This window comes from Coccomyxa subellipsoidea (assembly GCF_000258705.1).
Source record: "Coccomyxa subellipsoidea C-169, whole genome shotgun sequence".
In the NCBI taxonomy this organism is placed as follows: Eukaryota; Viridiplantae; Chlorophyta; class Trebouxiophyceae; family Coccomyxaceae; genus Coccomyxa; species Coccomyxa subellipsoidea.
In genome coordinates, this window is record NW_005178026.1 from 264447 (window position 1) to 280592 (window position 16146).

The following is a 16146-nucleotide window of genomic DNA, read 5'->3' on the forward strand; positions in this document are numbered from 1 at the left end:
CTCATTTGAGAGGAGCACTTCAACGCAGTGGAAGCAGGATAGAAGTGTAAAGCACTAGTGCTGTGTCTTCTCACATCTGAAAGATCTTTCAATCCACGCTTGTGGTTATGTGCGACTAAGTTGCGATATAAGTTTGCAGTATGAAGCTGCTGGAAGCGATGAAGTTTGTGGTGGCTAGAAAGGGTGTGTCTAACTCGATTGGTGCTGGAGTGCAGATAAGATAGATGTGTTAAGGAACACCTAACAATCATCAGAATGCTTATAAAGCAGCATTACATGAAGCAATTTGGATATGTAGAAGCAGCTGCCAGCTTACGAAGGCACCTTCCTCCTTATCAGGGTTCCATCTGGCTCAAGGGAATTGAGGGCTCCGACACGTTTCCATCCAGAACAGTCAAGATTTCCTTACCGATCCATTTGTGCCGAGACAAATGCTGTTGCAGTCGTACAGTTTGGTATTTATTTGAGGAGATTCAGGGGTGTGATCGAATTGATCACAAACGGGGTTCACCGGGGCGGCATCTCAAGGTCGTTGAAGGATGAGTGTTGGCGATCCGAGGTGAAAGACTGCCCCTTTTGGCATAAAAATGATTTCAATTACACTCCAACAGAGTTTTAGTCCGTTTATTACCAGAGATTTCTAGTTCTGAATACTCAAGTCTGGTACTGCAATGGCTGTTCCTCACTTAGCTGCACGACGAAGTCAACGCTGATATTCAATTGATGTCAATAAGTTTTGGCCCAAATCTGTTGAAATGAAAAATTTCACTCCTCTCCAAGCGCAGCATCATCAAAGAGCTCGAGGAAACATATTGATGCAGGCAGGCAGCTCGTTGCTAACAACAGTGGAGCACAACAGCGCAGCCATGGAGCAGAATGATCAGGCGCACGCAAGAAAGCTGCTCCAACCGCTCCTAGACAGCCGTAATGCATCAAAAGCCGAGGGCAGCAATCACAGCGGCAGTGCACCATCCCCGCAGAAAGTCCCTGTCACGTTCAGGGCAGCCGCCTTTGCACTCAATGCCCTGCAGCACCCAATGCCAAAGGTGTGCAAATAGTCTGCAGAAGGGCTTGGCAGCTTAAATGCATTGATTGAAGGGCAACTTTTGTAGGTATTACCATGCATTCCATAGAGCCGCAGTCAACGAGAGAAAGAGGGGTGCTCTAGCTAGGTCTGGCCCAAATGATCAGCACTCTTAGTCTCTTCCGCAGGGATCCAAGGTGAACAGGGGGCAGTTATTTCAATTATTATTATAATTACAGGTCGGCAAACCCAAAGCCAAAGGCCATGGGCATACACGCAGGGCAAGACAATGCAGTTTAAGCCAAGAACGGGCAGGTGGGATTTTATGGGTTGCATCTGGCCCCGGCTGGCGGGGGGCGGTACAAATACTGAGCACCGTGCCCACGGTGTTGCTCGGATCTGGCGAGTTCAACAAGGGGTAGGAATGTGGCAGCCTTTACATGCAGCTTGTCTGCAGACGCACCTTGCCTTCGGCAGGAAAAGTGTGTAACAACAACAACAACAACAACAACAACAACAACAACAACAACAACAACAAGCAATCTGCGTGACATTCCCACAGACTTGGGATGATCGGGGCGGTACTGGAGACTGTTGTTAAGGGGTGCTAGGGAGTACTCTTCAGTGTTCCCTGAGGTGTTCCAGGGGAGAATAAGGGGTGGATAATACATGCGCAGGGTGGCGAAGGCGTGCAGAGGATGGTGGAAGCTCGCGAGCTGGCAGGAGGCCGTAGCGCCAAATACTGGTGAGCGCTGAGTCAGCATTTTATCTAGCACATCAGTCATCGGGCTCGTCAGCAATTCATAGATGCTTACAAAGAGGATAATACACGTCATTATATGCTGTGTGTGCGGACACAACTGTGTCATTAGCAAAATCCCCCGAGCACTGGTAGTCCTGCCATTCATGTGGAGAGCGCAGCAAGAGTAAGGGTGACATGCTTGGCAAGCATGCATCTTGCTGCTTTGCGGTCCCCAAGAGACCATGCATGCATGCGTATTGCATGTCATGACTTATTTTGGGGTTTATGGTATTTTAGGGATCAGAACCCTGAGCAGAATGTTCCTGCAGAGCACTGCAGTGGAGTCTTAGGATCCCAGAGTTTGTACATAGGGCTTTAATGTACAAACTTGTGCAGCGCATGCTCTCGTTGCATCGCGAATGAAGGAAGAGCTTTTCTTAAAGGAATGCAGCCCTTGAGATGGATGGGTACAAGGTTCAGCGGGAAGAGCTGCACGTACAGATCATATTTGCTTCTTCATTTCTACTAATATAGGAATAGACAGTGCAATGCTTTACAAAAAGGCGTTGCCTTGAGAAGCCACAGACACAAAATCTCTTCAAGCATGTGCCGGCATGTGCGCGCAGGGAGTTTGTGCTGTCAGTGTCGGGCCGCGCTCTGCCGATCTTGCCATTACTGATCTACACGGTCTACTGCGCCGTTGTCACGGCAGTCATTGTCCTGGTCGTGCCAAACTACCAGAATCTCGCCGAGCTGAAGGCCCTGCAATTCCCCATCCAGACCCTGGGTAAGCCCCTTGTAAATCCATACAAGGAGAGTCTCCGAATATTGATCAAATGGCAGATCAATATTCTTTTGCGCACCCTGTGCCAGGGACTGTACTGATATTCCTTTCCCTGCCCATGCCTTTGTCTGTCTGGCCTAGGACACCAGCACCCTGTGCGAACCTGCTTTCTCTTGAGAGTCGGCAGAAGGGCTGCAGCATGGGTGAAGGCTGTTTATGGATCAGACCCTGATTATCAGGGTGATGATGTCTCTGTGGCCCCGGCTGCCGGGGACCAGTACAAATTTTGTGACTGTGGCCACGGCTGATTGGGTCTTGCTCGGATCTGGGGAGTCCAACCAGGGGTAGGAATTGTGGCAGCCTCTGCCTGCAGCTTGTCTGCAGCTGCACCTTGCCTCTGGCAGGAGCAGCGTGCAAGTCTTGTGACCACTAATGAAGTGGCAGCTCATTTAATTCACCTGCGCTCTTTGCCAGGGGGTATTACTGATGTAGTTTGTCCCGACCTTGCCCTGCAACTTTTCTCCCTGGGACTTCAGCATTCTGGTAGAAGCTGCTGCCCCTTCAGAGCCAGCAGAAGGGCAACAGCACTTACAATTGATGTTTATGGATCAGGCTCTGATCATCAGGGTGATGATACCTCTATGGTTGCGCAGGTCTTGCCCTATTTCTGCTTCTGACCTTCAGGACGAACAGTTCCTACGACCGATGGTGGGAGGGCCGTAAGCTGTGGTGAGTCTACCATTGACAATTCCTTATAGCTCTGTGTGTGCAAACCCCTGCTCATGTCTTTATAGACTCTTCTCTGACCTGCAGCACAATTAAATGCAAACTTTACTCTCACAGACACACAGAGGGCATGCAAAATTCACTCTTGTCACCTCCTCAGAGAAAGGTCAGCCAACTCTCCGGATTTTCATTCTGTACTGTTATTTCTTGCAGGGACGGCATCAACAGCAAATGCCTGGACATGCAGAGGATGGCACTGGGTGAGCTTTATTTCTTCCATTAGGCCTGCAAAAAGCAACCCCTCGGCACTACTGACATGCATTGAACAATTATGAAAAAAATCTTATTAAGTGTTGCACTCCAGAACTGGCAACAACGTTTGGCCTGCAATTATGGCCTGGAGCACTCCTGGACGAGAGTCAGGAATGAAAATATTGCGAGCACCATTGGGCAACAAAAATGCACTGTGCAATTCTGACTCATTTGCTGATGTGGCGGCTGATGTGGCACGTTGCCTGTTCAGGCTGGGTAGCCCCCAAAGACCGCGACAGCGCCAGCCAGCTCATCCGCTACACCATCGCCTTTACAGTAGCCGCCAAGAAATACCTGCGCCATGAAGCGGTGCGGCCTTCATTTCAATGTCCCTTTCACTTTCAATATCACAACCTGGCGAAAATTCTGTCCTCAGCACTAAGTTGCTGGGGACGCAGGAGTGAGACCCACAGTTTCTGATGAGTGTGTATCTGGTGAAAGTGAGCATGTAAAAGCAGAACTGCCTTTTGAAAGAGACACCCCTCCTCAGGTCTTGATGTGAAGCGCTCATGATTGCTAGCATCAAGCATGCTGGCTTGTTGCCTACTTGTTTGTGAGCGACAGCTGCAAGTCCTTTCCAGCTCACCATACTGGTTAGCCTAATGGGCAGTCAGTGCCCGGCTCTTTGCATGGCTTTGCGCTCTGAATTAGAACAGAGAGCAGCGCTGATCAATTATGATCCTGTGCACAGGGTTACGAGGAGTTGAGAGGAATAGTGTCGGACGCAGAATTACATGAGCTGTCGTCATCGCACAACATCCCCTTCCACATCATCCTGCGACTGACAGAGATCACCAGCACCGCATCCAAGGTGCACCGCTCTCTATCACCTTTTAGATTTTTAAAATAGTAGGGTTGAAAACCCAGGAAATTAAAGTACTCGACCTGGCAAAGCTGTAGAATCCACCTATAATGCTCAGGTGGCCCCGGCTGGCGGGGGGCGGTACAAAGACTGAGCATCGTGCCCGCGGCTGATTGAGTCTTGCTTTGGATCTGGCAATTCCATCAAGGGGTAGGATTGTGGCAGCCTTGATAGTGCAGCTTGGCTGCAGGATGCACCTTGCCTCTTGGCAGGAAAAGTGTGTAATAATAATAAGAATGCTCGGAAAACATCCCTTTCCACATCATCACCGAGATCACCAGCGTAGGGTACACTTTATGCACCCCCTAGGTTTCTATAATCAAGGGGTTTGAGGCACCAGGGAAGTATAGTGACGGCTCTCTTGTGCAGAACTTCATGTCTGCACGGCTGGGGTGCAATCACTGGGCACAAATGAGCATGGCGTTGCCATTCCAGCAGCCCTATCCCTGCAGCATGTGAATACAAACAAATTGCTGATGTGGCGGGTGACATGTGCGCGCAGGTGCTGCCACCTGCGCTGGCTAACGGCCTCGACGGAGTCATCCGCGGCCTGTCGCAAGATTTGAATTCGTGCATGCGCATCTTCACCACCCCGATGCCCTTCGCCTACATCGTGCACCTCAGGTCAGCTCACATGACTTCTTTCTTGGATACTGTAGTACTCATTCTAACACCCGCAATAAATAATGATTTTGGAAAAAAGGGCGAATAAACAAGACCCTATCTCCCAAAATATGAACCCTGTGACAATTTTGGGACCAGATGCGGAAAGCTCTCGACAAGCCCAATCCAATGACGCATGACCCTGGTATTGCTAAAGTCAGAAAGACCCCTAAATTTGCTTTAAATGGGTACTACACTGTTTCTGACATGTTCCTGAGGTGTGCCTGCTTCTGATGTCTGCCCTGAGCTTGCCACATCTGTCGGATGTCGCACACCACAAAAATCAGCAACAAAGATCGGTACCAGGACTGCTACATTGTCCAGTGATGACTAGCACTGTCAGCGGGCGCCTTCTATGACAAGACATGCACTGCCAGAAAATTAGATTAGGACCTGCCCACATTCTCACAGCGCCGCATGCCTTAAGTGGTTGTCGGCTGAACAGACAATATTGAGCAGTTGCACTCTGAGAGCTGCCAGTGTGCATGCGGTCCTTTCGCAAAAAATCAACTATCAACTTGTGCTGTCAGCATAGCAAAGTTGGTTGCGGTTGTCATTGCATTATGTAAAAGGTGACTGGCTGTTGGCACGCCAGTCACCTTATTTTTAACAAGTTACGGACATTAGATGGGTGGTCGAGGCAAGTCTAGGAAGCATGAGACTTGAATAAATGTCAAATATAGCACATAGGCTATCGTGGGCAGGTAGCTGTTCAAGGATCTGCTTTGCTTCAGCACTTTTGCGAGTATTTGTTTCTGCATGCATGCGCAGGTCATTCATGGTGCTCTGGTTTCTGGGGCTGCCCTTTGCGTTTGTGGTCTCGCTCAGCTGGTGGTGCGCTCCAGACATAGTTGCACCATTCGGTCAGAACACTTTTTGGGGACCGTATATACGGCCGAATATACGGTCATACGGTATTAAAATATACGGAATACGGTCAAAAACGGCCTATTTTGGCCCAAAACACCGAATATACGACCGAATATTCCCCGTATGCCAAATGGCCGAATCCGTATGGTGCAACTATGGCTCCAGACATCCTGCAAGTTTCTCCAGTGTCTCACTCTCAAGCAACGCTGCACTTGCGCTCTGCCCCATGCTTAAGCTTAGGTTGAGTATACTGGTGCTGACTGGTAGTGTCACCGTCAGCTGGAGAAGGCAGTCTCTCATCCAAGGATTGACCGATTACCGTGGTCTTTGATTGGTGAAAATACCAGCCCACACCCTTCCCACCCTCAACTAGCCTGCAGCCTGATCAAAACTGGTAGAACCAAGGATCCTGGCAGTCCCCACAATGATGGATCGGCTCTTCCTGACCTGTTGCGCTGAAGGCTTGCAGAGGCAGCACAGCGACATTTGCTGACGACTCATTCTGCTGAGCTGTCGCGCACAGGAATTTGATAGTGTGTGTTGTGGTCGGCTACGAGCTGCTGGGCTTTGAGGAAATCGGCGTTGAGATTGAGGCGCCCTTCGGATACGACTACAACGACATCCCTGTTGACAAGGCACGCCCCATGCCAGACGCATTGCCTTGCCATGTCAGCGATGACCATATCTTGTGTTGCGATTCAATGCCAAGCGGCATGTGCTCAGAGATGCAGTAGATTACATGTGCAGTCCAGGGGTATATTCCTGTGGGGCACACCTTTGTGGGTCTGGGGATCCAGCGAGCATGCTGTATGCCAAGCGCAGGAAACAGTCTGTCTTGGGCTGAGCATGGCTCCAGAGTGCTCATGAGCAGTGCTCAGTGTGTGCGAGCCTTTCATCCGCCTGCACACCACTTGTGCTCCATCACATCAGACCCGAAAGAATCTGTCTATTTGGAATTGAAGTGCTGGGGTGTGCAGATCACGGGGGACCTCTTCCGGCAGCTTGCAAACTCACTGCACACCCTGGGCGCCACCGGGGCCCACCCGGGCCCCCCGGTCCCCCCGCCGCAGCCGCGCCCCTCCAACGCCGCTGCTGCCGCCGTCACCAACACTCTCGCCACTTCCACGCTCGCCGCCGCACCCCCCAACCCAGCTTCCTGAGCTGCTTAGCATCATGGAATACAAGAGATGCTGCAAATAAGTTTGTTTGCAGTGCACAAGGAAGCTGTTGGGAGCTGCTAGTGAAGCTGCCGCGTCACGCACGGAGACCCACCTTTTGGGGGCCACAGGTGGGCCGTGGGTAAAGCGGCAGCCCCCTGGTTCCCCCGGGTTCCCCGACCGATGCCGCAGCCGCCGCCGCCGCGATTACATCATCGCTTGCTAAAACCACACTGGCAGCCGCGCGCGCGCCCGCGCCGACGCCCGCGCGCCCGCCAATCCAGCTACCTGAGTTTACTATCTTTCTGTAATCACTTGCAGCAGAATGACATTGGAGTGCCCCACGCTTGTAGGATAGCAGTCGTTGCAAGTAATGCGCTGCCGCAGCAGCAGTCGCTGCGGCCGACTGCCGCTCCGCACCGGCCGGTGCTGTCGCAAAATGCGCGCGCTCTGTGCCAGGCCTGCTATTACAAAGCGCTTGCACTTGGCAGTCAGGGCTGGGTGGTTGTGATCTTCTGGCTGGACCACACTGGACTACATGCTCTGGCTCTCGTAATTCTCTTGGTAACCTCTGTCCAAGGGTAACCTTTTGGATTACTGCTGACTGGGCATCTGATTGGACAACACTGGTGACAGCTGTGCATTCTGACAGCTGTGCCATGCACTGGGAGTACCCCTCAATAGGCAATAGGCTGTAGTCGTGAGATGTTTGCAACAACCGTGGTGTGAGCATTGCTGATTAAAACTTGGATCTCTCAGTATTCTTGGAATTTGCATTGTGTTCACCTAGGTCTGAGGCCTGAGAACATTTAATGAATTAATTCAATATTGTTTGCTTAGTAGCCAATGCAGCAGCCACTGAGTCTTGGGTGGAGATTGGACATTTGCTTGCTCTGGCAGTAGCACAATTTTCTGTGTCAGTGTTTCAAACCTCCAGCATTTTCACCAGAGTTGATTCATGGTCTGATGAATGTGTGACATTGTGTGACGATCGAGTTCCATCCCGATTCCACGTCAGCAGCACGGGGACCCTGTCACGTGCTGGAAAGACAACAACTCCACGGAGAATCTGGCTGCCCGAAGCACTCGCGTCCTGGCAGCACTGGTAAATATCATAAGATTATCAGCATCATATCAAATTATAAAACGGCGAAGTCTGCACGGGTCATCTTTGCGCCACCGACCTCGCCCGACCCTACTTAGCGCCAGCTTGGTCGGCTCGACTTTAAAAGGAGACTGTCGTCCAAAGTGTGCAGAGGAACACTGTTTTTAAATAGTTACTTGCAGCACATTTGTGCGTTCCTCTTTCATCAGGGCAGCTCAGAAGACCGCCCCCCGAAGCCTGCCAGGTGCCTCCACCAAAGACGATACAGGATCATAACTGCATATAAAAGCTTCGTGAATTTAAAATTGTGTTCCTGTTATAATTGCGGCGATGCTGATTGTGTGGTGTCTCCCTATCACGATCAGACTGACTGGGCACGCAGACTGCCTCTAGATCGTTGCCTTAACCAACACAGCAGGGACCGAGGGAAAGGACTAGTTTCGTACAAAGCATGCGATAAAGCGACCAGCAAGTCCGTAGATATCGAAGGGTCTGCGTAAACCTGCTGTGCTATGCGCAGGTTTCATAACGCTGCCTCGCAATGCTGAAGACCAAGGCATCCACGATGGCCATTGTTACAATCTTGTGCCTGGCAATTCAAGGGTCTCTGCTCCTTACAGTACATGCACACAGCCGCCAACTGCTGCAAGGTAAGAAGAGCTTTTGGGGCCTCAAGATAGTAAGAGACCCCACTGGGACACAGATATCTTTCTGATGCGTGGGGAATACTTCATGATTTCATGCTTTGACAGCATGAAGAAACTGAGTATCCTTCAAGCTCCATGCAACCTTGCAGCTGCAACGCTGTCTTGCGGATTTCAGGGAGACTCGGGCATGACATCAGCTGCCCAGCATCATTCTTCCCTTGTCCGCTCAAACTCCGACTCAGACTCAGACCTTGCAAGCTGCTTCAGGCAGAAGCAGCAGCATACTGCACATGAATAGAGGGAGGTCTGTCCTGGGAAGATGGTGTGCGCATTACGCACATGAGACTGCCAAATTGACACATCAAGCTCATCAAACTTGCAGTAAGCAGCCGTACAAGCCACGGCTAGTGCAGCAGTTTGGGCAGGTGTGCAGGTATTCTGTAAGGTGACCATGACTCGAAGTGTGTGATGGTGTACGCGCAGGCGGCTGCGTGGGAATCGGGCAGAGCATAACGGCGACCGACTCGCCATGCTATGAGTTTGTGACGGGGCCAACTTTGGCAGAGTACCGCCGTATCGCGGCGTTGTCAGACGCCGGCGTCGCCAATGAGGTCGCCACCCACGCGGCCCCCCCACCCTCGTAAGTCCCTCCAGATTTTGAGACTCGAACTCAGATCACTAAGATCGTTAAAAACAAACAAACGGTTTTCGGCCACTTCTTCGCACTGTAATTAGGTGGTATTAGACACTCCATAGCAGCTTGGCAGACTATGGGGATTCTTTCCGAGATGTTGCCTGCTTTTAGACTTTTCAGATTCCCAGTTGCCCTGCTTGGGTCCAACCTTGTGAGTTTAGTACTGTGACCTGCCAGATCGTCTCCCGCACATGCATCATGGCAGGACTGCCTTCCTGAGGGAAAGTGCAACAGGTGTGAATGGTTGCATAGAAGGAATGATCCAGTGCTGGCACTACTTAGCAATTGTGTGGCTCTGTGCAGGTGCTGCGTTATTGCCAGGCCCTTCCTGCAGAATGTGAGCTGCCTCTGCGCCACCCAATCTCTCCCACAAGTTCAGCCCAGCAGTTTCAATGCCAATCATCTTTCTTTAGAGCCTCTTCCCTGAAGCCCGCTTGTTCACTCTCTGCAGCCTGCTTGCTGCTGCGCTTGCACCTTTGTATTCACTCACAACAACAAAAGCAGATGACAGTGCATCAAAAGCAGGTGAAAGCAGTTGGCTGAGGGTTTGGGCAGGGCTAAGAGTATTTCCCCCCCCCCCCCCCTTTCCCCTGCGCAGGGGTGTGGATGCGCCCAGCGCTTCCTGAACCTGGCCTCCAACTTCGGCCACCCCCGGGCAGAGATCATCGCCGGTGAGTCGCCGCCGCCTTGCTGTTTTTACAAAGGCTGATTCACCCCATTCAGTACTGACTTATCTTAGTAAGTGCTGACTCACCTGTGTCGCCTCATTAGGTAACACTTTGTTTCCGCTACGCATCCCGCCAAGGACAGATTTGCAGAACAGTTGCCAAAGGATCTCAGGGTGCAGTACTGGGTCTTCTTTCATCTTGTAGAGATTCTTTTACCGTGAGCCTGAGGGTTTTCCCCCTGGCATGCGCAGGGTATCGGCTGCTGAAGGCATCCGCATGCACCAACTCGACAAACGGGGGTGCCATTAATGACCCCTGTGGCATGACCGGACCGCAGAGCGTTTGAGGCTCCCCAAAAAGCAACTGCTCTGGAGTCAGATATCAGATCTGAGAAACCTGTTCGAACTGTTCAGATTGAGCTGGCTTCTTGCAGGAATTATCGGGAATGGGAGCATTGTAATCCATGTACATATATGCGTTGTTCGCACGTGATAACAGTCATGGCAAGATCTCTTGCAACCTGCAAAAAAAGGTGGAGCTTGCACCTGCAAGCTCCAGGATGGACACATATTTTGCCCATTACTGTTGGGCAAGTGTGATTCCTGAGCATCTCGTGCAACGCAACTCTGTTGGTTATGACCAAGGTTGGCAACCCATTTCTGTACAGACTATTTCTTGCAGACATAATATTTGACTCAGTAGGTACCTGATGTTGAAATTCTGCTTCACAAATACAATGCCAGTGCGAAGGCCGTGCTGTTTTGATACATGTAACTGAAAAGTTCCGCCAAAAAATGCCGATAGCTCTAGGTGGCATAAGGCTACCGCCACAGGCAATACCCTGTGGGCTGGCAAAGGCCCATGAAAACTTCTTCATCTCACTCCTTTGACATTCAGGTACACCAGTTCAATTATGTATTCTCCTGCCTCATTCCCCATCAGAAAAAAAAAAGAAGCCGAATGAATAGAAAAAGCCAAAAGAAATAATACACAGAGCTGCTTTGGCACTGAGATCCTGATACTGTTAACCTGCACGCTGGCCATTTGAAGGTGTCTGCTAAAATAACAAAAATAGTAGTCAAACTGTGGCTACAGCCCACAGCATGACAAATTCGTTCACAATCCCGCCGTCCCGTCGAGGCATTGTTTCTGCTTGGGGCACAGCTGCGATCATGTAATCCGCCCTCAGCTCACTGATCTGCTGCTGACACAGCAGCTGACTCAGCGGTGCTGCCGGAAAACGCTCCATCATTCCGAAAATGCTCTCTGCGAATTTTTCCGGAGTTGTGTCCTCAAAGACCTTCACCTCCTGTGTGCCTGTCACCTGCGTCACCAGCTGGTTTTGAAATAAACTTATTTACTTCTGCTTGGAAATTTGAAATAAACGGTTTAATTCTGCTTGGAATTTGACAGCGCCCCTGGACCTTCCAGGTCCGGGGGCGTGAACTTAGCACTTCCTTGTGCCTCTGCCTCTGTGCAAGCACAGAGTTCTGAGTCTTGTCTTGGCTGCTAGAATGGAGAATTTGATCCCAGGGGCCAGAGCCCAGAAATCTCTGCCCAATTCTAGAAAAGCACCTTGGGATGACAACTCCTGATTTTTCTTGGACCAATGTTTTTGTGTTGCAAGGATGTTTCTGGCGCTCAAGAGAGCGCTTCTGCAATTCACTGCTGGGGCACCGATGTACATGCTCATCAAATACATGTGATCATCTATGAGTCACAGGCACTCCTCTGTTGACCTGCGCTCAGCCTTAATCTGCCTCTATATATATTATTTCTTTTATTTAGGGTTTAGGGCTTTTTAAAAACCCCTAACCCTTAACCCTTTAACATCCTAATATTTAGAGGGACTGGCTCACTCCTGCAGGTAGACTTTTGAGGCGCTCACCTCGATGCTCTTGAAGCCAGCCGCCCCCAAGGCTGCTCTGATCCGGGCCTCGCTGCCCAGGGCCGCCCCTGCGTCCTCAGGCGCAACTCCAAACTTCTCCGCGCAAACTGAGACCAGCGTGGCCGTCAGCGGAATCATGGGCGCCTGTCAACAAATAATTTTAGATATTAAGCACTCAAGCTGTGCCTAAATTGAAGAATACTATGCTGAGGGAGCCTTTTAGCAGTCCAAGCAGCGGCCCTGGCTTAGGAGTTGGACCTGTCTTACTGAAACAAAGTGTCTAGTTGAAGCAAGCCCAGTGTAGCAAGAAACCTTGCAGCGGAATTCTAGGCGCCTGTCAAAAAGGAATCCTGATCACAACGTGAAGATGACCCATGGGACTCTTGTTGACTCAGCAAGTAAGCTTCTCTGCGTTGGGGTCAATTTTGAGGTCTGAATTGAACCACAGTCAAGGAACTTATGCAAACGTCCGCACTTAGAAGGTGGATTCGTCGATTCACAGCGGCACTTTCTTTCACAGCAACCCCATGAAAGCAGCGTGACTTATTTCCTGCCGTGCTAAATCAGCATAAATCAGCATGCGCAGAGCCTAAATCTCCTCAAAAATGCAGTAGGCAATATTACACATATTTGTTGCGCGGCCCTGCAATGCTGCATACCTGCGGATTGTTGAAGCACAGCTTCCCACCAGGTCTCAGCCAGCTGTGAAACCTCTTGACTGCCGCTGGGACGTTTTGGAGGTACGCCATGCCATTGGAGCACAATATGAAATCGAAGGACTGTTCCGGGAAGGATACGGCTTCTGCGTCAGCGAGCTGAAATTCCACGTTGGTCGCAGCAAGGGCATCTGCCTTGGCTTGAGCCTGTGAACGAAATTGAAGTCTCGATATGACACCTACCAACCGTTTGCAATGCGTCAAGGGAATGTCCCAGCGTGAAAAGTATAGTTATGGCGACTTGCAGCAACCGAAAGGGGCTTGATCAGCATACCTGCTGGAGCATCGTGTCAGTGATGTCCACCCCTACCACACGCCCGCTGGGCCCGACGGCGTCTGCTGCGGCAAATGCAACGGATCCCGTGCCCGTCGCAATGTCGAGGACTGCAGACCCCGGGAATGGGTTTGCTAGCCCAACCAGATGGGCACACAGAGGTGGGTGGAAGCTATTGTTGACATCGTACACTTCGCTTCGTCCCTGCCAGAAGTCTTTGACTCTGTCTTTATAACCGTTTTCAATAATCCTGATGGGCTTGCTGCCAGCAGCCCGGGCGCCCACATCTCTTGTTTTTGGTGTCTCGGAAGGGAGCATGGGAATCAGTGATCGGTTCAAATTACGACCTCGAGGTCCCTGGCTTGATGAGAGGGCGTCAGTAGACTTCAAATTCTGTGAAACCATATAGGACAATGGCATTGTGGATTGCAGGCGACACAATCCCGCAAGTTCTGTCCTCCGTAAAACCGCTCCAATGATTATGTAAACATTGCCATCTTTTTGTCAGATTGCCTGAATAGACTTTCACAGAATCGGGCGAAACTCAAAACACTTTGCGACACTCTTAAAGGTTTGATCTTGAGATCAGAATTACGCGATGGAAGCACTCCCTATCACTAAGATCACAACTTGACGCATGTAGTACATTGCATGCCCAAAGCACAATCTCCCGTTGCATGCAACTTGCTTGAAGCCACGTGAGCCAATTCGCTCAACTTGAAATAGTTGCGGTATTTGAAATAAATGAATCGGGCCGAGTCTACACACTGCACATTGCGGCACTGACACTGACAGTGAACACGCACTAACAATCGAGACAGGCACATTTATACTGCAAATAAAAGAACCCTTATATCACCCCTCAAGCCCTTATATGCAGCTGTGTTGCCCTGTGACACTGGTAAATTTTGGCGCACGTCAAAAACTGCAGGCCACTTTTGGTATTGCCTCGTCATGAGACATTATCATAATAGTATTAGCGTACAAGCTCCTTGCAGCTCTTCTACAAACGCACACAGTGCCTCTGACAGGAACAGCGTGTCATAATAATAACTGTTTGCCTAGACCTAAGTTGGACACAACATGAGCTTTCAAAATAGCACTTCCGAAGAAGAGAGCCTCACCAGTAAGAAACCATGCACAAAATCTCAAATGCAAGTGCCAGTGCGCTTCCTGCAGAAGTGTACCAATCGCAATCTTCCGTAGTAGTTGCTCTGCTTGATGTGGTGATAGGGACATGCCAGTTCGAATTTTTGTAAAAGTCGCCAGATCAGGCACTGTCTGGAGCAGGCGCCAAATCTGCTTGGTATTATGAAATCAAATACAAGAAGGCGCCAGATCAGGCGCTGTCCGGAGCAGGTGCCTTGGCCTTTGCAGGACCTGTAGCAGCAACAGCGGGGTCGGCAGGGCATGTCTCATAATCCGTGTCCAGACTCAGCGGTAGCTTGCAGGCAGCAGCCATGTACACAACCGCTGCAATAGCACACAAATTGTCATGTCAGACAACTTGCACAGCCAGTTGTGATGGATAAGACAGTAGCCTCGGAGGGGACGGTATAATCACTCAGCACCGTGCCCATGGATGATCGGATCTTTTTTGGATGCGATTCCAATAAGGGGTGCTATTGTGGCAGAGATTGCTGCAGCTGCAGGACGTACCTTGCCCTCTTGCAGGATGAGCATGCATTAATGATAATTACTCAGTGCTGCATTTGAACAGGTAGTGTGAAAAGCATGGAAGAGAGGCTAACAGGAATGGACATGCATGCACCGCGAGTACCAGGCATCAGGTGTTAAACTGCATCGCTCCTTCAAAGGCGGCAAACGTGGAAAAAATGTAAAAGAGACTCCCTGGCCCAGAGCATGAGACAGAGAAATTAGAACTGCAACAGGAGGCACTCTAGTGCACAGACAGGGATGGTGTCAAGGGCACGGAAGTGTGGCTGACCTGCTTTGAGTCCTCCTGGTGGGATGCCGATGCTGCGGCTGCTGGCCTCATCATTCCCATCGCAGCGACAACCCTGCCACATATATCAGTGTTATAAATACACACTTTTCCTGCCAAAAGGAAAGGTATGACCTGCAGGCAAGCTGCAGTTGAAGGCTGCCACAACCCTGGCCCCTGTCGGACTCGCCAGATCCAAGCAAGACCCAATCACGGCGCTCGGTATTTCTACCGCCACCCGCCAGCCAGGGACACATCAAGTCCAAGGGTTTGAAATGCTAGCACATCCTTGGCACTTACTGCTGCACGCAGCCTTGACAAATATCAGGCCTGGGCAGCTCGCCAATAACAATATGACGGTTGACCACGTCATTACAATACTTCAAGTGCAGTGCTGAGCATTTGGGGACGGGCTCAGCGGCACTAGAGAGTCGCAGCAACTCGCGGATAAGCAGACAGGATACAGGATAGGACAAGAAAGAATGGGGGATGTGTGACTCAGCAAAGAAGCGCCTCACATTGACCATGTAGTCCTTCAGGCAGGAGCAGCACCTGCAGCGCAAATTCAAATTTGATATCAAAAAAAATTGAGCCCTAATGCCCGAACAGAAGGAATCATGCCTCTGCTAGAGGAAAATGCTGCTCACTTCTATAGCCTCCTGATACTCCAGGATACACCAGGAGGTCCAAGCGCTCTCGGATACAACACAGTCTTTGCAAGAAATGCAAGCAGTCTCCCGGACAAATTGCAATTTGCACGGGGGACAGAAAGACTCACTGCGGTGATGGCTTGGGTGCAACAGACTTCTCTTCTGCTTCCATGTCAGCCACTGTGGCTGTTGTCAGGTTGCCAGACCTGCCATCAGTCCTGCAGACAGGACAGCAGCTTCCTTGCGACGATCGGTACCAGCACTGCAGCAGTATGATGACATGAACACTTCAGGCCAATAAAACGCTTGCCGAGGGCATCGATGCTCATCTTTCACTTGTGATAGGGGTTCCTGTTCATATGAAAGACTACTGCACTGAGAAGAACCACGGTGTGGACTGTGGGGCTGAGGAGGTACGT

General features: G+C 50.6%; 3 protein-coding genes across 3 annotated transcripts; 2 read left to right on the forward strand and 1 right to left on the reverse strand.

Moving 5' to 3' along the window:
* Positions 1-426: 426 nt before the first annotated feature.
* COCSUDRAFT_48710 (UPF0187-domain-containing protein) lies at positions 427-7143 on the forward strand (the record flags this gene model as incomplete). The annotated part of the gene is made up of 12 exons (XM_005644349.1): positions 427-559; positions 822-1046; positions 1702-1769; positions 2393-2553; positions 3204-3279; positions 3490-3536; positions 3800-3897; positions 4280-4399; positions 4953-5074; positions 5885-5947; positions 6507-6651; positions 6961-7143. The coding sequence occupies exons 2-12, from the start codon at positions 867-869 to the stop codon at positions 7141-7143; spliced, it is 1263 nt and encodes a 420-aa protein (XP_005644406.1). The 5' UTR covers positions 427-559; positions 822-866.
* A 1667-nt stretch (positions 7144-8810) lies between these two features.
* On the forward strand, positions 8811-10600 carry COCSUDRAFT_44279 (hypothetical protein; the record flags this gene model as incomplete). Its single annotated transcript, XM_005644350.1, has 5 exons — positions 8811-8895; positions 9376-9532; positions 9890-9923; positions 10185-10257; positions 10506-10600. The coding sequence occupies 5 exons, from the start codon at positions 8811-8813 to the stop codon at positions 10598-10600; spliced, it is 444 nt and encodes a 147-aa protein (XP_005644407.1).
* A 732-nt stretch (positions 10601-11332) lies between these two features.
* Positions 11333-13450, reverse strand: COCSUDRAFT_19016 (S-adenosyl-L-methionine-dependent methyltransferase; the record flags this gene model as incomplete). The annotated part of the gene is made up of 4 exons (XM_005644351.1): positions 11333-11563; positions 12128-12238; positions 12862-13005; positions 13133-13450. 4 exons carry the CDS (start codon positions 13448-13450, stop codon positions 11333-11335), a joined length of 804 nt encoding a protein of 267 aa, XP_005644408.1.
* Positions 13451-16146: the final 2696 nt, after the last annotated feature.